At 35.2% G+C, this 25,482-nt stretch overlaps 3 protein-coding genes across 3 annotated transcripts; all 3 read left to right on the top strand.

Annotated features, from left to right (window-relative positions):
• Window positions 1–582: 582 nt before the first annotated feature.
• On the top strand, window positions 583–1,524 carry LOC143390307 (olfactory receptor 4C15-like). Its single transcript, XM_076842763.2, has one exon. The coding sequence runs from the start codon at window positions 595–597 to the stop codon at window positions 1,522–1,524; it is 930 nt and encodes a 309-aa protein (XP_076698878.1). The 5' UTR covers window positions 583–594.
• Window positions 1,525–9,595: 8,071 nt separating this feature from the next.
• LOC143391668 (olfactory receptor 4C11-like) lies at window positions 9,596–10,510 on the top strand. Its single transcript, XM_076844428.2, has one exon. It carries the CDS (start codon window positions 9,596–9,598, stop codon window positions 10,508–10,510), a length of 915 nt encoding a protein of 304 aa, XP_076700543.2.
• A 12,775-nt stretch (window positions 10,511–23,285) lies between these two features.
• On the top strand, window positions 23,286–24,182 carry LOC143391667 (olfactory receptor 4C11-like). The gene has a single exon (XM_076844426.1). It carries the CDS (start codon window positions 23,286–23,288, stop codon window positions 24,180–24,182), a length of 897 nt encoding a protein of 298 aa, XP_076700541.1.
• The last annotated feature ends 1,300 nt before the right edge of the window (window positions 24,183–25,482 follow it).

Below are 25,482 nucleotides of genomic sequence, written 5' to 3'. Positions count from 1 at the left end.
TTATATACATTTTTGTTTTATAAAGAATGAATCATCTCATTCACAGGACCAATTCTTTCCAATGATTTTAAGAAATTTTTGAAAAGCATCCATGGTGGTCAGGAACTCAACTGCCTCTTATTTCTTCTTCTAATGGTAGAGGAAGGATGAAGGAGTCCTCTAATCGAGCATGGCAGGCTACTCATCCCTGCCTCATTAAATGCCTATGGAAGGTGTGATTAATAAATAATAGTGTTTCTTTGTTTGCAACTTGAGTGTGGCTTCAGAATGCCTTTCAACAATACACTAGGCAGCTCCTACACAATGGTTAAAGCTGGATTTTGACAAAGTAATTTCTTTACCATATTGAAAATCTAGTTTTCATAAAGTGTACAAGAATTTATCTATACCTCAATTTTGCCTGATCTACAACAGCCTTCAATAAATATCTAATAATATGTTCTCAGTGATAACAAAAGCACTGGAGATAAGTCCACCTAATGTTGCAGCAACTAGTTGATGACTATAACATTACAAATAGCTTGAAGCAATTATTTTATCCATATTATATGCTTACATGATCACAGTTTTACCTTCACCTTTTCCTTGGAAATCATGCAAAACCAGAGCACTGTAACTGAGTTTGTCCTCTTGGGCCTTTCAAATAATCCAAGAGTTCAGAAAATAGTATTTGTTGTGTTTTTGTTGGTCTACATTGCAACCGTTGGAGGCAACATGCTGATTGTAGTGACCATCCTCTGTAGCCCTGCACTGCTGGGCTCCCCCATGTACTTTTTCTTGGCATTCCTGTCCTTTCTGGATGCCTGCTTCTCCTCTGTCATCACACCAAAGATGGTTGTGGACTCCCTTTATGAGAGGAAAACCATCTCCTATAAAGGATGCATGATTCAACTTTTTGCTGAGCACTTCCTTGCTGGAGCAGAGGTAATTGTCCTCACAGCCATGGCCTATGACCGCTATGTGGCCATTTGCAAGCCCTTGCACTACTCTTCCATCATGAACTGGAGGCTCTGTGGCATTCTGGTGGGGGTGTCCTGGACAGGGGGCTTCTTGCATTCCATCATACAGATTCTCTTTACTTTCCAGCTGCCCTTCTGTGGACCTAATGTCATTGATCATTTCATGTGTGACCTGTACCCATTACTGAAGCTGGCCTGCACTGACACTCGTGTCCTAGGCCTTCTGGTGGTCGCCAACAGTGGGTTTATCTGCATCATCAACTTCTCCTTGTTGCTTGTATCCTATGGCATCATCTTGTTCTCCCTGAGAGCTCAGAGTGCTGAGGGGCGTAGGAAAGCTCTGTCCACCTGTGGATCTCACATTACTGTTGTAGTTTTGTTCTTTGTCCCATGCATATTTATATATGCAAGACCTCCATCTGCCTTCCCCTATGACAAAATGGTAGCCATATTTTACACCATCCTAACTCCCTTGCTTAATCCTTTGATTTACACTTTCAGGAATAAGGAAGTAAAAAATTCCATGAGGAAAGTGTGGAAGAGACTGGTAGTTAGTTGTTTCTGATGAAAGGTAGACATTAAACACTTGAAAAATTAAATTTCTGACCTAATAAGTAAATTTTGTTTTTCTGATTGAAACTTAATAGGATTTCCTTTGTATAGAAATATGGTAATACACATTTATAGAAAAGCCTTCATGTAGAGGTCAGAAAATGATCTTTACTTTCACATCAGGTATAAGATCTGAGCTGGCAACTTGATATTCATATGTAAGTTAAAAGTAACTGAATTGTATGCTTTCTTATATGTAAGTCAAAAATAGTTGAATTATACCCTTATTAGAATCTAATAATGAAAGAAATAAAGAATGAAAAGAGAAATTACCTACTGATTGCTCTCCATTCACTTTACTTGCAAAATCTTTGCAGAGGAAAGACAAAAATATTCTGCCTATTATTAACAGAAATTTACTCACACTATTTCATGGTATAAAAGATTGATGACAATGATCTTAGTGACTGTTGAAGAACTCAAGTCAAGCAGAGAGTAGAGATTCATAAAACTTCTACTGAAGGATTTCCTGTGTCATGTGACTTTAACATTCAGTGTGGGCTGAAAATTTTGAGTCCCTTTTTGCATTTCCTGGGAGATAGGATTTGATTGGTCCAGTTCTGCCTATGGATAGCTCCTCTCAGATATGAGACAACCACCAATCAACTGTTGTGGGGATACAGTGGGGCACACTCCATATGGGAGTCAGCAATCAGTATTTCTTAATCAAGTACAGTCCAAGGAAACTCTTGAAACACCACTATACCAGCAATGCCTTCCTAAAGATATGTACATAGGGCCGTGACTTCCTCCCCTTGAAGACAAAATAGTAGCCAGAGGCACCAGAGAGTAAAACATCAATTTTAAAAAAGGATCACATTTCAATTTGTATGTTTTTAATTTTCTTGACTTTGACTACCAAGTGAAAATAATTCTATTGGTGTAATTATCAATAAAGAGATAATTTAAATGCAGATAAATAAGTCATTCTTATTGCTAAAGTTTAGTAATCTCAGGTTACCATGTAGCTTCTGGAAAAAAACCTATGTACTGACATATTTCAGTTTCTCCTAATAATAGTTATGGCTTTAGATCTCCATGGTGTCTTCTATGTAGATGTGCTTAGGCATGATGACACTCATCTCAGTGATCTTGTTGGGCTACCACTAAGTTGGCTCCTTATAGTTACCAGAATTAGTCAAAGAATTTTCAGGAATACACTGCCAATATAAAAAGAGGAAATTTAAGAAAATGTTTCTGGATATTTGAAAGAAGAAGAGTGGGTTTCTACCTTTCAACAGGAAATGATTCAGGAAAGATGCTGTATTAACTCATAGGTAATATGAAAACATGATTTTGCTCATAATCTCACAGTTGTTCTCCATTTCCTTAGAGGAAAAGGTGGGGTCTTGCCAGTGACCTCCTAGACTCTACAATTTGGGTCACTGTGACCTCCGTGACTGCTTCTTTCTCACACCCTCCCTCCCTATGGGCTCTTTTTCTTTCAATGAACACACAGGGTCATCTCCTAGCTCACAGCCTTTGCACATATTTCTTGATTTGGACCCTTCTTCCATCAGTGTGTTGGCTTATTCTATTCTCATTCTCTCTGCATCTCACATTGCCTACATCTTAAAAAGCAGAACTCTGCACTGTGGCTTTCCTTAAGCCCCCTCGTCACCACCTCTCTGTTCTTTGAGAGCTGTATCACTCTCTCACCCTCCATATAATTTGTATACTAGTATTTCTGTTTGTCTCCTTTCATAACTGTAAGCTATGAGGTGGAGGACTTTTTTTCTGTTAGGTTCACTGAGGCATCTCTGTTTTACTAAACATACATTGACTGTATGAATGGATGATATATTTTTACTTAGTAAAGTTTAAATCCATCTCTAATATTAACCTAATGAAATTTTGCAAAGTGAATATAGACATTGCTGGCATTATACTGCAGATGTTGATTAAAACTACAGTTCACCCTTTGACATAGTTTAGAAGGGGATATTTCAAATAAATTCTATTTTTAGTTATTTCTTCTATGTTAAATTATTTTCTATAATATTTTTTCATTCTCCATTCATCACTTGAAAAACAAAAGTTTTTCTCAGTGATCTTTAGCTATTTCGGATCTCAGGAAAATAATATATCACTTCAAATTTCCATTTTATTGATTAGGTTTGGTCTGAATAATTTCTTTATTATTCATTGGAACACTAACTTTAGTAAGATATTAAGTGAACGAATTTTAAAGTAAGGTCCTAATTCACTCTGAGATTTTACATGAGATACACATGGATCAAAAGACAAAAGAGTGCTGGGCATGGTGGCACACAACTTTAATCTCAGTGGTTTGGGAATCTGAGGAAGGAGGCCAAGTTCAAGGCCAGTCTCAGCAATTTAGTGAGAACTTGTTTAAAAATAAAACTTGCAATAAAAAAAAAATGGCTAGGGGTGTGGCTCACCAGTAGAGAGACACACCTGGATTTGATCCCTAGTACCAAATAATAATAATAATAATAATACAAAAGAGTACAAACATTAGTTGTCATGTATTCTGATTTGCATAGTTTTCATGACTGAATGACCAGAGTTCACTGCCCTCAGTCAAAACTTGGGTACCCTGGTTTGGCTTTATGTGGAATTGTTAGGTATCTCAACCTTTCTGTCCACAAGAAATATTTATAAAGAGTCTTCACAGAATTCACTCAGAGGTTGAAGGGACTTGGTGAGATCATTGACTCAGGCTCTTGCCTAGCTGACTTTTGTTTTACAGGACAAGAAATCTTATGCCATTGCTATAGATATGTTATTAAAATAATAATAATTTTTGAAAATTAGACTCATAGTTGTGAGATTTAGATTCTAAGCATGTTTTGTTACTAATAGGTTTTGTCACCTTGAGTGAGTCTTCTCTCACTTTTTTACCTCAATTCCTCATGTTGAAGAAGGATTAATAAGAACACAATAATTTATTCTGCACTTTTTCTGAGTCGGGGATTACTACTTTTATGTTATATCTTTAAGTTTTTATAAAATTATATAGTGATAAAATTATAAATTTGTCTTCATACTCCCATTAAACTGGTGGCGAACAGTGGTCTAAAAGCTTTAAGTGACACACCAAAAACTGTTCTCAAAATTCTTCCAGCCTGTTTGAAATTAAAAAGAGGGGGGGCAGTTTGGCAGTATCATTTTCCCTAAGACATTTCTCTCATACACTTGCTTGCTAGTTGGTGCTCAGACACACAAGCTAAAGTGTGAAGTGTTTTGCAATCTGACTCCTGCTTTTTTCTACCACCCTCACTCTGGATCTCTGATGAAAACCTCATCAAAGGCATCTCAAAGGCAATGGCATAACTGGCAGGACACTAGGTAGCAAATCCTGGTCTCCATCCATCTTAGGAAAGTAATTTCATAATGTCCCAACTTTAATAGTTTATGATTACATTCACATGCCAAGGCCTAGCTTTCTTCATTGTGTCAAAGGAAATATCTTTAGAAATAAAAGAAAAAATGCATAAGAAAAGTATTCAATAGTTCTCATTCTTTTTTTCTCTCTATATTAGTTTAAAACATAGATGATATGACAAATGGGGTAAATAAATATTATTATTAGTTGACCTTTACAAAAGCTCAAATTGGAAATTGAAAATATTAATATAGTTAATTAAATTTAGATAGTGGATGTGGTGGGGCCAGGGCTCATGTCCACCAACATCTAAGTGGCTTTGATGCATTTCATGTTTCCAAAAGAGACTAACTTAAGCAGATCATTAAAAAAGTGAGCAAGGTTTTCTCAGTTACAATTCATATCAAGTTGAAATTTAGCTAATTTTCTACAGTGCCTGCCTTGTCAAGGAGGTAACTCACGGATATCCTTTGGGACTCCTTGGGAATAGGGCTTTCTTAGAGCTCCTGAGGATAAATGCCTTACAAATCTAAAACCTTTGTTGAATTACTATAAATATCCAGTGCAATAAAAAGAAATGTGTTTACTTACACTTTTACCAAAGATAAACTGGTAAAAAATAGCTGGTTTCAGAGGGTTTCTCAGAGCACAGGGGTAGTTTCTTTCATACTGTTTTCAAGAGACAAATTAAGAAACTTCCTCTAAGTTTTACAACTTTCTTCATTGCTCCAGTGCAGAAATTGTTGTTTTCATCTGACACAGTGCTTTGGGAGGAGCTCTCCACATACTCTCTCCACATCCCATAACCTCTCTGATAGAAAGCTGTACCCAGGCTTCACGTGATTCAGCTTCCTGTAAATGAAAGGTGAAGTTCTTTGGAAAGCATCTGTTTGCTTTACAGAAAAAAAGGTAAGGATTTTAATTTATCTGAAATGTTCTCTTCACATTGCCTTCTCAAGGCTGTCAGGAATACTGTGTCTTCTATGAAAGGTAGAACTTCTAGGGAGTATCTTCCCAAACAAGAGTGACGGTGTTCCAGGGTTCTTAAAACTCTCCTAGCTTCAGCAGGAACATATACTATTTCTTCAACAGCTCTCTGCTCACGGAGGGTGGAATTAGCTAACACCATTGAGCGGAGCATGGCAGAACTTCTGATCTTGGGATCATCTCACTTGAAGAGTTTAATGTCAGTGGTGTGGTTTCTGGAACAAAGTATGTGATAGGACTCCACTCTCCACACACTTGGAGTTTCAGGACCCTTGGTCATCATTGTTCAAAATGCACCACCAACTTACGTCCCTGGTTTTAGGTCAAATGGGTTGGAAAGAAAGAGACTGAGCTTTATGGTGAAATTTTGGGTCATAAGCCCCTTTTACCTCCCCTTTCTAGACCTTCTTTCTCCTACCCTCTGACTCTGAGGCTCTCTGTTCACTATCAGTCTCCTGTCTCCTACTTTAATTCACTGAGTCTCTGCCCTTTTCCCTTTCACTATCATTCATTAGCTATCTAATTTTATTTTGATATTTTTCTCATTATAAATTTGCAGAACTTGACTTTGGGATCAAGTCAGAATTTTTTTTTTTTTTTGAAAATCTACTGGCATCTTCTGATAGCTCAAGTTTTCTCTTTTTGAGGATACAATGACATGAATACTTGGTATTTGCTGTTTTATATGACAGGTAAGGTGGACGGGAAAGAGAATAGCTATTTAGTAGCAGCATTTCATTCTTGTTTTGCTTCAATAAAACTCTATGGGTTACAGGTCAAATTTCATACCCAGAAAATAACAAGGCTAATGGACATACTTTTCTTGCAAGAAAATGTTCATGTCAAAGGAAATAACAAAAGTGAAACTCTGTTTAAGCTATAAGGTAATGAAACAAGGAAAATAGGTAATATGAGGTATTTTATTCACATCAACACAAAGTGAATAGTAATATCAAAGCAAAGGGAATAGAGGTAGATGTTTATTTCTAGACAAAAGTAAAGAAGGTTCTTGGGTCCAGATATAATTAAAACTTCTTAAAAATTTAATGGGTAGAAATAAAAATTAAAAATTAAAGAAGAGTAAATGGTATGCTCCACTACAATGGCAATACCCCAAAGGTATTATCAGAGAGAAAGGATAGTTCAGGAGTTTTATGAAATAATGACTGGTTTCAATAAAAAACCTGAGGCAGTATTTATCTGAGCTTATGCACATAGCCTGTCAAAGTGCTGCCTTCCAAATCTTTTTTTTTTTCCTCTTATTTAAAATAAACCAAAATAGCATGGCCTGGACAGCGTGGTTGTCCATCATTTCCCCAGGACTTTCTAACAGCCTTTGTATTGAATCAGAACATAGATTTTTAAGCCAAAGCTTTACCTATTTCTAATGTTTGAAATTTTACTAACCAATTAACTCATTTTCTAAGGCTACTTAGACTTGGGGAAGAGATATTTGATAGAATTGCATAAAGCTGTGTGTAATTTTTATGTAATTATTTATCTTATCTGGAAGTTTGTAATCCCTCCATCCATGAGGGCAAAGTTCTTGAGAACATCTTTCCATGCCCTACTATGGTGGCTGCAGATCTGAGAGGGTCTGGCGACAGATGTGATAGTGCTCTTTAATTCATTGATGGACTGGCAATTAATCAGACACATGTAGACTGTCTCAGAATTCATATTAAAATAAGTGCTAGGAATATTATGAGACAGAATAAAGATGATGACTCCCAAAGTAAGATAACTTGTTAAATCATAAAGGGGAAAATTCATAGATTCAATGATATAACATTCAAAACAGGAAAGAGCTCAAAGCAAGATATCAAAAACAATTTTAAAAGACATACATAATTCAGACATATGAAATATAAGAAATGAAAATATACAAAAATATCATACTGTCCTCAGAAAACAAATAAATGTTTATTCTAATTTTATTCTATTAGCCAACCAAATAAGATAATGCTTAATTTTAGAATTTCATTTTTTAAAAATGCTATTTTGCTACAGTTTTAGAAACTATGGTAAACAATGATCCAATGTGTTCATAAAAGGGATATTTAGCCAAATATATATATATACACACACACATATATATACATACACACACACACACACACACACACACACACACCATATATACATATACACATATAACTATAAAAAATCTAGGAGAATACATAAGGAATGGTATGTTACCTCTGGAGAGTGAGATGAAAAATTATGAATTTTGTAATTCAATGTAAACTTTGGATATTTTATTGTGAAAATACTCCAATACCATGATGAAAATGTTTCTAATAAATATTAGTACAACAAAATTGGAAAGGCATTAGACAATGATTATTAGTAATTATGAAAATTTACACATTTTATGCCTCAGAAGTTTGTAATATATATTGATGAAATTATTAAAAATAAAGTATATAAATAAGAAGAGATTTGGGCAAATGTTTATATATATATGAGAGTTAAAATATAAAAACAATGTTAAAATTAAATAGTAAAATGTATGTTGTGAAATATCAAATGTTAATTTATAATCAAAAAAAGGGATAATTGTGTTGTGAATACTCTGTGAAAACTAGAGAATAAAGTATTATAGGATGATTTAAATTGTATAAATATGTGTGCATATAAAGGAGGATAGAGAAAAATAATGGGGGTTATCCATATAGTGAAATTTTGCAATATAACTTTAGAATTATGATTTGAAAGAAACAAAAATGGTCAAATGCAAAAAAATTCTGATAAATATGTTAGGAAAAATCATTTATAATAAAGTCCTTATTCAGGTTCTAGGCAGAGTGGCACATCAAATTTACAGTGTGAGACTCAATATCATATATCCAACATATGTAGTGGATTGTTTTAAATATTAAGGAAATTAATATTTAAAATTATTAAATATTAATTTAGAATTAATATTATTATTATTAAGGAAAGTTAATTTAATATTATTATTATTAAGGAAAGTTAAATTAATTATTAAGGAAATTTAATAATTTCCTTAATAATTTCAACCTTAATGATTTATTCATATATCATATTCCCATATGTGTGCTGACTGAAAATGAAACTAAAATTAGGACTGGGGTAACTCAAAAGTTGAAGAAATAGTTTCATATGAAAACATAATTTGGTCAAGATATTGAAGAGGAAAAATGAGCAAAAACTGAGGTTCATATCAAAAAACATGTTTTCTCAAGAGGACATCTCCAATGTACACTTTGACATTATATATAGTTTCAGTAATTGAGATGCAGTCCCAGTATTTATACATATATATCATATGCATTTGTGTACAATATGTGTCCATTAAAATCTTTAATTTTTATAGAAATGAACATTTCAAGACATTAAGATGACACAAGTAAGGTGCTACTACATATTCATTAGCTCTCAGACACTGGCAGAGAGCGCAATCACTTGCAGGTTTTCTTCTTTCCCCCAAATATTCTTTGGCCCACCTAAGAAGAGCTTGCATCAATGCCTATGGTTAAAGTAAGGGCTTCAATTAAAAAAAATTCCTACTCTTTATAATACATGAAAAAATGGGAGAATCACTGTATTATGTGTTTGAAACGACAAAGTTCTCGTTGACGTCTACTGCCAAATTATCATTTTATCAATTTTATTTGCAGATAAATCATTTCTCAGCTGTGTCCTTTCTCTACTCACTCTACCCATGGAGCTGAATCACAGTGTGAATGAGTTCATTCTATTTGGGTTAACACAGGATATTCTAAAGGAGAAAATAGTGTTTGTGGTCTTCTTGTTTCTCTATCTTGCAACTCTGTTGGCAAACTCACTCATTTTGATGACCATTCGGTTCAGCCGGACACTTGGGAGTCCCATGTACTTCTTCCTTTTCTACTTATCCTTGGCTGATTCCTGCTTTTCGACAAGCACAGCCCCCAGATTGATTATCAATGCTATATCTGGGAACAAAGTCATCTCTTACAATGAGTGCATGACACAGATCTTTGTTGTTCACTTTTTTGGCTGCATGGCAACCTTGGTTCTCATCCTCATGGCCTTTGATCGCTATGTGGCCATTTGTAAGCCCCTGCGATACACAATCATCATGAACCAACAGGTCTGTGGTGCATTGGTGATTCTGGCCTGGGTTGGTTCTTGTATTCATTCCTCAGCACAGATTTTCCTGGCTTTAAAGTTACCCTTTTGTGGCCCCAATGTGATTGATCACTATTTCTGTGATTTGCAACCTTTGTTGAAACTTGCCTGTATGGACACTTATGTCATCAATCTACTCATAGTGTTTAATAGTGGGGCCATATGCATGGTGAGTTTCATAATCCTTCTTATCTCCTACACTTTCATTTTACACTCTCTGAGCAATAAGAGTGCCGAAGGAAGAAGGAAAGCCCTCTCTATGTGCACCTCCCACATCATTGTGATCATCTTATTCTTTGTTCCATGTATATTCACATACACTCGCCCTCCAATCCCATTTCCAATGGACAAGATGGTGGCTGTCTTTTATACAATTGGGACACCCTTTCTAAATCCTCTGATTTACACTCTGAGGAATGCAGAAGTCAAAAATGCCATCAGAAAGTTATGGTTCAACAAACTCTGACTCGAGGCAGCCAAAAATGGAAGACTCTTTTCTAATTCTACAATAACTTAAGTAAAATTGCAGCAATAGAGAAGAATAAAATCCTCATCCCAATGTTATTGTATAATTCTATTCCAGTAGGATGTTTGGCAAAATAGGCAGAATGAGCATGTATCCATTTTTTTTTTTTTTAGGACAATATTACTTAAAATTACAGACTACCAAGTACAGCCATATTTGAGGTGCACCAGCCCTCTGACTTTTGTTCTCTGAATTGATTCCCCTTCCCTTTTGAAGTTTTATAAGCCAGATCTTGCTGTTTCTGTAATTTTATTTCTTTAATGCACTATTGTAATTGGGACTTTTGTTTTTTATTTTCTTTCTGAACATCTATTTTTAACATTCATTTTTTGGGGGAAATCAGATATGGTACTCTTAAATCTGTGTCATATATTATATGGCTTAACAATCAATAACCAAAGTTACTCCAAGAAATGTATGTTCCCCAAGGATCATTAGTATTGTGTAGTTAATACCTATTTGATACTTCATTATTTTTGTAATAAACTTTTAAAAATGGTCTTTTATTCCTCCCATGAAGATACATAGAGTGACAACTTGTTCTATTCAAATAAAATTAAAACTGGTTATAAAGCACATTGAGTATTGAACCATGAATTCTATGTATTTATGGTGAATTTTTTATTACTAATCTTCACTGCCCATATTTTTTTGGTTGACGAATTGAGAATCTTTTGTAAAATTTTGAGTCATAAAAACTACCACTATCACAAATTAGGTATAATTATAAAAAGAGTTACAGTAAAGAAAAAGAGCTGGTGTCATTATTATTAATCCAGAGTAAAGATGTACACTTTAAAATACCACACGAAGTACATCGTGGGAACACAATTTGGATTAGTTCTGAGGTACAGTCCTAGTGCAAGAAAAATGTTTCCTTTGGTCAGACTGACTGGCAGACATGTCATTTCAGACTGGACATTTCAGACTGTTTACTGAAGCCCATATCCAATAATGCCTGTTGGTCAAATTCTGCTGGTATGAAGTTAGTTTCATATAGTAATTGGGTTTCCTATGGACATTCATCTAGAGAGAGAAGGATAGTTACCAATGAGCAGAATAAACATTTGGTGTATTAATTTAAATATTTTGTAGTTTCTCATTCAATAAACATTTTGGTTCAGATACTTTCAACTGTGTTTAGACAAAAAAATGAATCAGTCAAGCAGGTCTCGACAGTAAAAGACCACTTTGGGGACCCAGAATGAAAATAAGTGCTTTCCTACAAATCTGAGAACTGCCCCCTAAACTACAGCAGGTAAATCTACACAGTACCCCTTTGGGATTCTTCCCATGAATCATGACATGCTTCCTCATAGATATTCAAACTCCATTAATAGAAGTTTGGAAGATTTACATATTCTTTGCTGGAAAACCTCAAAGTCCAAATTTTATAGACAGCAATTTTCTGTATTATGACATTGACTGTCAGCAAACCGCTTACCTTGCCCAGGTTTAGTTTTATGATATAAATAGAAGGGAAGCTTAGGAGTTGAAAACAGGACAAAGAAGACATGGTAATTGAAATGACACAACAGAGGAGGTTTCCTGATATTTGGATAAGCTGCTTTTAGCACAAACATTTGTGGGATGATTGGGAAGCTCTTCCTTCCTGGATTAATTAAAATTGGTGCGGCCAATTTGGAAAACAGTATGGAGATTTCTTGGAAAGCTCGGAATGGAACCACCATTTGACCCAGCTATTCCCCTACTCGGTCTATTCCCTAAAGACCTAAAAAGAGCACACTATAGGGACACTGCTACATCCATGTTCATAGCAGCACAATTCACAATAGCAAGACTGTGGAACCAACCTAGATGCCCTTCAATAGACGAATGGATTAAAAAAATGTGGCATTTATACACAATGGAGTATTACTCTGCATTAAAAAATGACAAAATCATTAAATTTGGAGGGAAATGGATGGCATTAGAGCAGATTATGCTAAGTGAAGCTAGCCAATCCCTTAAAAACAAATGCCAAATGTCTTCTCTGATATAAGGAGAGTAACTAAGAACAGAGTAGGGACGAAGAGCATGAGAAGAAGATTAACATTAAACAGGGATGAGAGGTGGGAGGGAAAGGGAGAGAGAAGGGAAATTAATTGCATGTAAATGGAAGGAGACCCTCAGGGGTATACAAAATTACATACAAGAGGAAGTGAGGGGAAAGGGGGGAAAATATAAGGGGGAGAAATGAATTACAGTAGAGGGGGTAGAGAGAGAAGAGGGGAGGGGAGTGGGGGAGGGGGGATAGTAAAGGATAGGAAAGGCAGCAGAATACAACAGACACTAGTATGGCAATATGTAAATCAATGGATGTGCAACTGATGTGATTCTGCAATCTGTATACGGGGTAAAAATGGGAGTTCATATCCCACTTGAATCAAAGTGTGAAATATGATATATCAAGAACTATGTAATGTTTTGAACAACCAACAATAAAAATTAATTAAAAAATAAATAAATAAATAAATAAAATAAAGAATAATAATAATAATAAAAAAAGATTAGCTGAGATTCTTCTGAACCTGTGTTGAAGGCAACAACACCTCAGAGAAGCATAGTCATCCCATACATTAAAGTTCCCACATTTAAAATGAGGGTTCTTCAGGCTTCATGCACTATCTCTGTGTTGATGGCTCTCATCTGAATGTCACATTTCTGTGACATCTTCCTCCGTAGAATTATTAGTGCCTTCACAGCTGCTGGCTAACTTTTCTTGCCTCACTCTTGCTACATCTGCAGTCTTTCCCATGAAATCTGTTCTTTCTGTTGCCAAAGCATTGAAGTAAAAAATAAATAGATGGAATGAAGTTCTAACAGTTGACACCAAATGTCTTAGAAAGAAATAGTTGACCTTCAATATATATCCAGGGTGTGGTATATTTTCTTACCAACTCTCCTACACCCTGATAAAAGTAAGCTCCCATCAGCTCTACCTAGATTTCTGCTAATTTCCAGAAGGATTTTTAAATTTTAATTTTATGTTTTGAGTTGATTGAGTTGATACTTTCAAAATATATAAAAGCATGATTTGGGTTATCTGATGAATACCTCATACCCAGGTATAATTGCATAATTTGAGTGCCTGAACGTGATCATTGTTACAAGGTATCAAACACTGTTACTTTGTGAATGGAGGGCAAATGATGAGCAGGGTTTACAAAACAAAATTATATTAACTTAGCATTACTCAATTTAAATAACATTTGTTTTCTTAATTTTAAACAATTTACTGCTGTATTTATTTTTAATTTTTACATTTTTTAAGAGTTATAAGCATATAGCACTTATAATTATTTTCATGTTTCCACATGTATTATTGCAATTATTTGGGCGAATCACTTAAGTTAGACCTGGGGTTTATACGAAGTTCTTTTTTTCCCTATAATTCTACAAGTTACTCAAAAGGAAGAAAATATGATCCCTACAAAATAAAAGTATATGCAATAGAAAAATAATTTGATTAATAAAAATGTGTACACAGATAGAAAAATATAAATGATAGATAAGACTTATGTCTTCATGTGATGACCTGGGCAGTAGAAAGCTCTCTGGCCTAGTGTGTAGTGATTATCTACAGCCCCATAATCACTGGGTGGAAATAAGATCATCTTTATTAATTGTTCTTTTTATTATGTATTGTTATATATTATGTATCTAACAACACAAATATGTGTACATATTTATGAGATACAATGTGATAATTTATTTATGTATTATGTGTACATTGGGTAGTGATCAAGTTTGTATAATTAGCATATTTATCACTTTTATCATTTCTCTGTGGTGAGTACATTCAAATTAAACTCTTCTAAGTATTTTGAAATACATGGTGTTTTATTGTTAATTATGTTTACCTGCTATGCCACAGAACACCAAAACTTATTCTTATCAAACAATAACATTTCCCAATGATCCACCTCTGCCTGTCTCCAGGCACTCCCCATTCTCTGGGAACCCCTATTCTCTCAATTTCTAGGGTTCTCTTTTCACCCATAAATATTTAGATGGTAATTTACTTTTCTTTTATTATTGCAAGAAATTTCCATCTTTCTCATGATTCTCCACCTTGATGGCTTCAATAAAGTAAGCTGCCAGGTTGTAAACTATTATTCAGAGTATCACACAGCAGGGAACTAAGACCTGTCTCCGGGTCAATATCCACTGAGAAAATGGGGCCTTCATGTCAGTCTCCAGAGAGGAACCGAGTTCTGCAAACAGGCACACACAGGATTTGGAATAGACCTTGTCCAGTTGAATCTTAAGATGAGACCACAGCATTGTTTGAATCTTGGTTATATTGTCGTGAAAGACCCCTGACAGATCCAGATAAGTCGTGCTCAACTCCTGACCTATAGAAACTGAAAAAATAAATGTGAGTTATTTTCAGCTGCTAAATTTGTGGTCATTTTTTGCACAATATTAAGTAACTAACACTGTGAGCAGTCAGTCCTGTTCTCCAATTGAATTTTCCCTGGAAAGTATTAAACACGTGTTCTGTCTTTTAATGGTGGGCCCTTTTTATCTGGTTACAGTGAGCAAGAGCATGAGAGATTGTTCACAACTGGGCTATTTATTTATTCATTTATTTATTTGCCCATCCCTCCTGAATCCCCATTAATCCCCTTCCTCTACTCCACTGATACAACTAGGTATTTATTTAAAAGATCTGATTTTTGCTGTACAATTCTGAAGACCAGAGTTACTTTACAGTAGTGCAACAAGAATGAATTTCTGAATTCTGAAGATTAAGCAATGTCTTATATTGCCTTAACTTTTCTCTCCATATATCCTTTTCGAAGAGTTTTAAACTCTAGCATTTTGAATTCTCATTGTTAATACAAATCCATGTTCTTAAGGGAAAAGTAATTTAAAAATGTCACAGAAGGAATGCCATCTCTGCATGAGAAAGACCATATCAGTAACCCAGGTACCCTCCCAGGAGTAGAGTTATTATATACAGAGGAAAAAGCCCTCCTGTATATTTTTGAGTTCCATAAATACTTAAGAGTAAGGATAAACTTCTAACAAAGAGACATACAATGATATCATGCTTTAAAAAATAAGAAGTTGGGCTGGAGTTGTAGCTCAGTGGTAGAGCGCTTGCCTCACATGCATGAGGCCCTGGGTTCAATCCTCAGCACCACATAAACATAAATAAATAAAAATAAAGATAATGTGTCCATCTATAACTAAAAAAAAATTAAATAGGAAATTATTCTTTTTATGTAACAGTCCCATGTAAATAGTCCAACTTGGCAGAGCATTTCCTCTTCTTAACTTACAGATCCAGCTATCTCTCAGTCTGTTGCTTGACCACCTGTGAAGCTGTACCTTCATGTTCAAAATGATCATAGCTGGAACCACTAACATTTCCTGGGAGCTCATTAAAAATGCAGAATCCCAAGCTTCAGCCTTGAACTGATGAAGTATTTGAGTTTAACATGAAGTGTTTCAGGTATATGTTGCAGATTAAGAAGCACTGCCACAGAGCACTGCATTTGTGACACCATCTGTCCAGAAGGGGAGATAAATCCAAGAACACAAGTCTAACGTTTTAGATTTCAGCCTGGAAGTTACACGTATCTCTTCTGCTTATGCCCAATTGACAAGACCTCAGCCACAGAGCTACCCCTACGTGTAAAGCAGGGCTGGTGAATGTAGACTCTCCTTTGGTGGCCATGAATGCTGATACTCTACTGTTACTGCAAAGGGGAAAATTTTATTTTAGTGGACAGTCTTTCATAGGCACCTGGCACCAGGAGCATCCAATAAACCTTTCTGTTCAAAAATCAAATTCAATTTGGTTGACTCATTATTTTTAAGTGTTATTCTAAGAAGCATTGAAAAAAATCCCATATTCATGGTTAACATTCTAGTGGATTATGCTTTTTGTAAAAGCCTAATAGCAAGTCCACAAATTTTATGAGTTCCCAGGATTTGAAGAAATTATATTAATATTTCTCCAACAAGAGAGAAATGTTAATTAAACTATCATTTTTAGAAGAATATATTAAATCCATGTTTTAAGTCTCCTACAGAACTACAGATTCCTCCTTTTAAAATAATAGCTCTCATTTCTTAAGAGCTCCTTTCATTACAACTCCTAGATCTCAGGTCAGCAATGGACAGAATCCCCTGACTTTTCAATCTCTTTGTGAACATTTGCTTTCTTGCCTCCCTGGTTCTCCTGGCCTTCTGCCTCTCCTTAAGTGAGGGGTGTTTCCTCTCCACAGGTCTCATGCCAACATCTTAGAGGTGAGACTTTGTGAGTGCTTTTAATCACCACTTCTAGCTCACACCTCTTCTCTAGTTACTTTTTCATCTCACTCTGATTATCCCAAACTCCACTCTCCCTTAGAAAAGTCATCAAATGCTTCTGGGGCCATCGCACCTTGAAGGTGCTGGTCTCTGCTCACCATCGCTCAACATGAACCTGCTATGTATCATGGTGATTTTAATATCACAGAGAAGTTCCTTCCCATGTATTGGCTCCTAAATTGACCAATTGACCATGTTCCTTTCAAGAATCTTGTTCTTTGACCTATCTCAGCTCCTTACTTTCAGAGTCATAACCAAGACCTTGACATAACCATCAAATTCCATACCCATTAATTTTCAACCACATCTCAGCCATTCTCTGCTCCTTTGTACTAGTGCCTCTAACTGCATTTTTAAGCTCATCCCAACACACAAGTCATTGTTGCTGCCACTGCCAACTTTTTATGTTTCTGCCTGAGTGACCTTGAATGGTCGTTTTCTGTCTCAGTTATTCCCCCTACAGATGTCTGCATAGCTTGCTTCCTTCTTTTGTTTGATCAAACAAATGTGTTTCCCTAATTCTGAATATTTTATCTTAAATAAATGCAAATTCTCCAGGTGTGGTGGCACACACCTGAAATTCCAGTGGCTAGGGAGGCTGAGGCAGGAGGATTGCAAGTTTTAAACCAGCCTCAACAACAATGAGGCAATAAGCAACTCAGTGAGACCCTGTCTCTAAATAAAATATTAAAAAAGTTTGGGAATATGGCTCATGGTTGAGTGCTCTTGAGTTCAATCCCTGGTACCAAAAAAAAAAAAAATGCAAATTCATCCATTTTGTGTCTCCTGTTTCTCCTATTTTATTATTTATTTCAATTATTTTGTTACGTGTTTACATAACACATCACCATATACCATCATGTTACACAATTTATTTATTGTGTTTATTATGTAGAAAATAGAATATAATTTATAAAAAATGTAGGGGTTTCTTTCTTTCTTTCTTTCTTTCTTTTTTTTTTCTTTTTTAATCTTTACTATTAAATTCCCAGTCCCTAAAATAGTTCCTGGCACACAGTAAATGGTTGACAAGTACTTGTTAAAATTGTTAAAAATATATGAGTGAGCTTTTGCAATTGATAGATAAATAACTTGTAGTTGTGAACAACTGGAAAATCTACACACAATGGGTAAGATCACTTGTATGGGGTACTGGCAACCTGCTAAATAAAGCAGAACTGAAGAGAAAGGCTCTAGAGAGACAACACTTTCAATAAAGTGAGTTTAATTCTGCAACAAAAAACAAGTGAGTTCTTTTACCCTTGGGAACAGTTGCTGATTCTGGGCCTAAACAAAAGGTGAAGAATCTGGGATCTGCACTGGTGCAGGGCGACTTCCAGAGAAAAGGTATGGGACAGGACTATAGGAGCTTGGGGAGGGAATTTGGAGACACTGAAATTTTCTTGCCTCCCATTGGGTCCAGATTTTAGGGCAGTTGCTGTTTTCTGGTTTTGTCTCCTGAGAAGAGTAAAGTTCCAGGGATATATTTTCTCCAATGATGAAAAGATCCAATATTTCCAGATGAAATTGTGTCTCAAGCTCAGTTGCAATTTAAAAAGGAGACACAATGAAGGGAGCAGTGGTGTATTAACCAATACTTGCGAACTACTTTATTTGCAGAGTCTGACATCAGGATAAGGATAGGTTTGTACACAAATCATATGCAGTCAGTTTGCATTGATGCTAATGGCACTAAGTGTCCTGACGGAGAGGATACTAGTGTTGGCTATTTTATTTATCGTCTCCCTTTATTAATGCATTCTTTTAGAGGGAGTGAGGTGGAAAATAGTGTGATGAGAGGAGGAGAGGGAAGCAAGACTCTTCAGTGAAATCCTAGGAGAAAATATTCTTTATTTTTAACATGCTTCTTTGCTTATCCTTGCATATAGGATTTCCCTTATTGCATCCTCTGAAAATTCTTTCTTTAATTATTGTTCACAGTACCTTTTCCCCCCTTTGGATTGACTCCTCATATCCTTTGCTTAACTTTCTATCCCTTCCTCACTATTATTTTTCAAATACATGTTCAAAATGCTGATTTCAGAAGATTGAGTCCATTGGAAAGGACATATCCAGAGTATATGGGTGGTTTCCTTCATTTCCTGTGTATGGTTTTGGGGGTTTATTTTGACTCCACCTGGATGGTTGAAGTATGATACTTTGCATGGAAATGGCAATGCAGTATTAAGGACAGATTCCATGGAGCACAAAGTCTTGGATTCTGGACCTGGATTTTCTCTGCCTGAAAATTTTGTTCAATTCTATCTCTAGCATAGACCAAAGTACACACAGCACAATGAGGCAACTCATCTTACAAGATATCACATAAAATAAACAAAGGATATTGAGGTTTAAAATACCAAAGTGTATATTTAGGAAATATACATCTCAGTTAACACAGACAGACACACACACACACAGACACACACACACACACACACACAGACACACACACACACACACACACACACACAGAGATGGGAATGGAGAATGGAGGTTAGAGCAGAGGAAATATCATCTGACTGTAAGGTATGGAAGATTCAGGGAATGAGGCTATTTAGGTTTACACATGAAGGTCAGAAAGTGTCAGGTGTGCCTGGATCTTGCATGAGCAGAACACTGGGAGGACAAGTGGACAGTAAGATGGGAGCACTGGGAAAGGGTATTGAAAGCCAAGGTGAGTATATCAACCATTACATTGGAAACTACAGTAATGCTTTTATTTGTATTTATCAATCATTGTATTTCTAAAGTGCCCACTCTTTCTTTCCAAGTAATAGAAAGGAAGCTAAAAGAGAAAGAGATGTGTGAAATGAGGAGAGGAAGGAATACCAAATTTGGGTCCTTCTTCCCATTTAGAGACATAGAATAGGATCTCAATGAATTCCTGGAAGATCTACTTAAAGAATTCTAGAATTGGCCATTGATAATATTGACATGCATGTAGTCTAGGACTAAAGTTCTAGAATATAATAATTCTTGCAATGGAAACTTACATATTTATGTTACCCAAAGCTTGATATTATTTTTATTCCACTAAATTGTGTGAAACATTTTATTTAGAATTTAATGAGTGTTAAATATTGTACAAAAGGAATTATGTTCTATGTTTTGGAAGCATAAAAATTGTTCTGTTAAAGCTGAAGAGGATGTTTAATGTTGTTATTCTTCACAGACAATGGTTGAAAGTGGGCACCTATCATCTGCCTCTAGGAAAGTAATCAAAAAGTCTTAAGCCTCTGGCATGTTGTATTTGAAATGCCTTTAGATTATGGGGACCATGATAAATAAACTTGTATTTTTCCCTGAGTTTCTAAATGCAGGGAATAGAAAACCAGATGTCTTCAGTGGACCTGTAACATCTTGAAGGAGGTAGAGACTTTAGGACAGATGAGCTCTATGTCCCAATTGTACAAACTTTAGCAATAACAACTAATGGTTGAATCCAGGTAAATTACTTGGAGTAATTTTTATTCTTAAGTGATGAATTCATCTTACAAAAATCTGATCTTACATATTTTATGCCTCCAAGTTTTATACTTTGCCAATGAAAAGATGTCCAAACATTACAATATGGCTTTCAGGGTACTTTGCTGGGGGAAAAGTTACTTTTCCAAGCTTTTCTGTGATGTATTTGGAGTCAGACTAACTAGAAATTCTACATTGATCTATTTGCTACAAGAAGCATTTTCCCTCTCATCTCCATTAAAATGTGGCTTCATTTCTCTCATCCTAAGTGTTCTCTCTCCTCTGATTTTTGTATCTTTGGATCCCAACTCTTTTTACAACTAAAGCCTTATTTTATTTTCTCTCTCTCATCCAAGGCCCTGTACATTAAAAAATATGAAGTACTTTTATTCATTTTATTTTTATATTTATTGAAGATATTTGGAACAGTCATTCCTACCTTCTGACCACAGCAAGAAAACAGTTATGATCCCTTATATAGGCATAATTTCAGACACTCAATAAAAGAACTTCATGGTTTTTTAAAATATTTATTTTTTAGTTATAGTTGAACACAATACCTTTATTTTATTTATTTTTATGTGGTGCTGAGGATAGAACCCAGGGCCTTGCAGGTGCTAGGTGAGTGCTCTACCGCTGAGCCACAACTCCAGCCCCAACAAATTCATGTTTTTAAACTGTTGTACAGCTGTATTGTGAGTAAATGAACAGTTGGGATTGCTTATGAACATTGGGCAATATATCCTGGAAAACCAGGAGTAATGGTCATAATGAGACTACTCCAATGGAACTTAGTCCATAGCACATCTCCGGTATGGTGGCAGAAGCTATCTAAGTAATGCTAAAAGGTAGATTATCATATTATGTATGTTTTAAATGTCTATATCAAGGGATTTTCTAAGTGTGTCACATCACTGTTGGGCAGTGGCTGGGGCTTCAAATTAGGCAGTGTGGATTCAGATCAAGCCAGGCCTCTGAACTAAAACACATCTAATTCTGGTTTTCAATGGTTTCATCTCAGAGAATCAGGTTGGGAATTTGATTTTTTCAATGAAAGTTACAGATCATGTTCTTCCATAATTTTAAATTCTATACTAATGAATCCATTCTATAGGAGTTAGTAATCTCTAAAGATGGTTTGTACTGTTTTAAAAATCAATTACATACAGTCACCCAAAATTAATGATCCTATCGATATTTGTCTTAAAGCTCAGATAAGTTGTTAAAAAAGTGACCATTTTTTTCTGATAATTTTTCAGTATTTGAAATAAAATAGAATTATGAAATCATAGTAGAAAATAAATATAATTTTTTAAATGTTTTTAAACACTGGAATAATTTAGATTGAAGAAATTGACAGATTGAATAAAAAGGAAGCAAAGTCACAGAAAGAATGAAATATGAATAAAAAGGAAGAAAAGTCACAGAAAAAAAGAAATATACATAGAAGAAAAGCCAAACCTTGTTTTTCATCTAAAAATATAGTGATGATTGGAGAGATTAACATGCATCCTACTTAGATTTGACCCCCCAAAAATGATGTATGATGAGAAGGGCAGTATTTTCAGGAAAAAATCTACAAAAAATGTAACCATGGTTGATAATATGTGAATATCATGGGATTCAATTTTATAAACATGATATAATTTATATATTAAAAGACAATTTTGGCATAATAATAAAGTAACATCATAACTTTTCTTTTGCAAATGCCTCAATTATTCTAGAAAAATTATCAAGACTGATATACTGGTCATACTTGTATATGAGAAAAAAATAGAGAGATAAACATACATACAACAATGTCTATAGTGCTTCAGGATTTACTTATAGGAAATAAGGGTGATTATTTCTAGAGATTAGAAAAGCAGACTCAAATAATCTAAAGAGCGGTCTTAATTTTTCTCTTACATTATGAATGTTACATCATGATCATGAATTATTCTATAACAACTATACAGTTAATAATGGCGCACAAAATATTGAAAATAATTTTGAATAGTTGTTAATAACATTGGTAACCTTTTAAATTTGAGTAATAATATTGCACTTGGGAAATAATTCTAAAGTTAATTGTAAAATCATTATGAGAGTAAAACTTGGAAATGGCATAAATAACTCAATGAGCAAATGATCAAATACATGTAAAGATTGATATGCTATCCCACTATTAAATTAGCAAATAATCTATGAAAAATAAATCGAGATGGGTTATTAAACAATTACAAGTCAAAATAATAATATAAAATGGCATGATATTATTTCAATCATATAAACTATACCTATAGAGTGAGAGATCACAGACACCAAAATGAGTGAACTAAACTGAGAGCATTCTTATCAAGTGGGATTTTCCAACAATATTAATGCCTTGTTGTATTGGAATAGTGTTGTTGATTTTTTTTTCAAATGTCACAATATAGAGGTAAAGTGCATTAATATACTATATATATATATATATGTGATTATGTGTGCAGATGTGTAGGCATAGCACTATTAAACTCTTCTGAAAGCTCAGAATTCATAGAGCAACTGCTTATAATTCATTTTGATGTACAAGAACTAGGTTTCAAAGAATTTAAGTAACTTACCCAAGGAAAGAATAAGTTCTGCAATTGTCAATCTAGGTAAGAATAAAATATTTGAAGGATATATAAACTTTTTTATTCCACAAAACCAAAAGCTTTGGTTCAATCCAGTGGGTTTCTGAGTCAACAGATAAATGTTAGAGAGATCTGGGCATCAGCTTACAAAAAGTCATAGGGGATTTTGTTTCACAGAAAGGCCATTGCAGATAGCACAATATTAAACAGAACTCAGAATTCAGAAGTAAGACCACAGTCTCCTCAAGATGTAATTTCTTTCATCTGTAGATTAAACATTTGTCAACTGCATGCTGCCCACAGCCACTGACAGGGTGATGCATAACGGCAGCGTGACTGAATTCATTCTATTTGGCCTGACACAAGACCCTGGAAAACAGAAGACAATATTTGGGATCTTCTTGATTCTTTACCTCATGACCCTGTTGGGGAACTTTCTCATTGTGGTGACCATTAAAACAAGCCAGACCCTTGGGAGTCCCATGTACTATTTCCTCTTCTACCTATCTTTTGCAGATGCTTGCTTCTCTACAACCACAGCCCCCCGACTGATTGTGGATGCCCTTTCTCAGAAGAAGACCATTTCCTACAATGAGTGCATGACTCAAGTTTTTGCAGCCCATTTCTTTGGCTGCATGGAGATATTTGTGCTCATCATCATGGCCTTTGATCGCTATGTGGCCATTTGTAAGCCCCTACGATACACAACCATCATGAGCCAGCGGGTCTGTCATGCATTAGTGATTCTGGCCTGGGTAGGATCTTGCATGCATTCTTCAGCACAGATTTCTCTGGCTTTGAGATTGCCCTTCTGTGGCCCCAATGTGATTGACCACTATTTCTGTGATATGCAACCTTTGTTGAAACTTGCCTGCATGGACACATATGTCATCAATCTGCTCATAGTGTTTAATAGTGGGGCCATATGCATGGTGAGTTTCTCCTATATTGTCATCCTGTACTCTCTGAGAAACCACAGTGCAGAAGGAAGGCGGAAAGCTCTTTCCACATGCACCTCCCACTTTATTGTTGTGGTCATATTTTTTGGTCCATGTATATTTATATACACTCGTCCACCAACCACATTTCCAGTGGACAAGATGGTGGCTGCATTTTATACAATTGGGACACCTTTACTGAATCCTTTGATCTATACACTAAGGAATGCAGAAGTGAAAAATGCCATGAAAAAGTTATGGTGTAGCAAAGTATGACTTAAATTGATAAATATTATGTGTATTATAATGCATACGTCCTCTCAGTTTAGTTTTTGTTGCATGGCCTGAAAAGATGATCTAGTGTTTCCTAACTTTGGATTTTAGTTTTATGGGGAATGTTTAACACCACTATTTTCCTTTGAAAATAATTCTATCTATACATAGAATGTATGCTAACCACTCCCCACTTCATAATTTCACAGACACTTGAGCTATCAGTACCTGAACTTATGAGTTTACTTACACTAGCACCAAGTAATACCTGGAATTGATACTGGTTAATAGAAGAAAATGTGATGTACTTTGTTATGTGCATGAGCTCCATCCACCGAACACAAAATGTCACAACACTGTACCAACAATTCCAAATATTTGTTTACAGAAGAGGTGGAGTAAGTATCAACATTCAAAGAGGATATCATCAAAGCTGTCAGAGCTATTCACAAGTGACACATTTGTTTACACTCACTTCAGATGTGTACTCACAATTCTCCTTATTTGGTGGCTTATGATTATTTTTAAAGCATTGGAATTTCGTCCTATGGAGTTTAAAGTGTAATTGGATCTTATGTAAGCAAGGCATAATGGAAATAAAAATTTGATTCTTGTCTCTTCTTGCTTTTTCAAACTCACTACAGTGGAGAGATTTTTTTTAATCTGTCTGAATGAAAACTCACAAAAATTTCTCCTTACTTTTTTCTTCTCACTGTTGTATAACACAGAACCCAATTTCCCCTCAATGTGAGGCAAAGCCAAAAAGTAAAATCCCCAGTGCATGACATTAACCAAACTGTCAAAAATTCCTCCCCTCTTCACCTTCAGCTGAAGTCAGGGAGCCTAAAACAGAAAAGGCAGACAGCACAGTCTGGGGACAAGGAAGAAAAATCCTACTTGACTTTGTATCTTAACAAACTGGCTCATTGTCTCTGAAACTGGCAGATATTGAAAGATTTATATTTTTCTTCCCTTTGGGACCTTTTCACAAGCTTCTTCAAGAATATCTCTGACTTTTCTAATTGTAGAATCCTTGATGTAGGAGGAAAATGTTCATTTCTTAGGATCATCAATGATGTCTTTTCTGCTCTTCAAACATCTAGTGGCTATCTTCAAAATGCTCTGCCCCTCCAAGTGACCCTACTGGAATGGTGACCTTACTGAAAGTCCTCATTACATCTCCCCTTAGCCATACCTTGGGAGATGTCCAAATTGCATTGTTTTTCTTCTTCTATTTTTTTTTTTTGGGGGGGGGGGTGGGGGTTGTTGTTAAATAAGTGTATTATCTCTATCTGAAAAAATA

The sequence above is a fragment of the Callospermophilus lateralis genome, chromosome 2 (genome assembly GCF_048772815.1).
Source record: "Callospermophilus lateralis isolate mCalLat2 chromosome 2, mCalLat2.hap1, whole genome shotgun sequence".
NCBI lineage: Eukaryota > Metazoa > Chordata > Mammalia > Rodentia > Sciuridae > Callospermophilus > Callospermophilus lateralis.
Note: the sequence above shows the minus strand (reverse complement) of the source record. Positions and strands in the feature narration are given on the sequence as shown.

What these genes read in the sequence shown, in the direction of transcription:
- LOC143390307 (XM_076842763.2), top strand. Translation starts at nt 595, where the DNA reads ATGCAAAACCAGAGCACTGTAACTGAGTTTGTCCTCTTGGGCCTTTCA.
- LOC143391668 (XM_076844428.2), top strand. Translation starts at nt 9,596, where the DNA reads ATGGAGCTGAATCACAGTGTGAATGAGTTCATTCTATTTGGGTTAACA.
- LOC143391667 (XM_076844426.1), top strand. Translation starts at nt 23,286, where the DNA reads ATGCATAACGGCAGCGTGACTGAATTCATTCTATTTGGCCTGACACAA.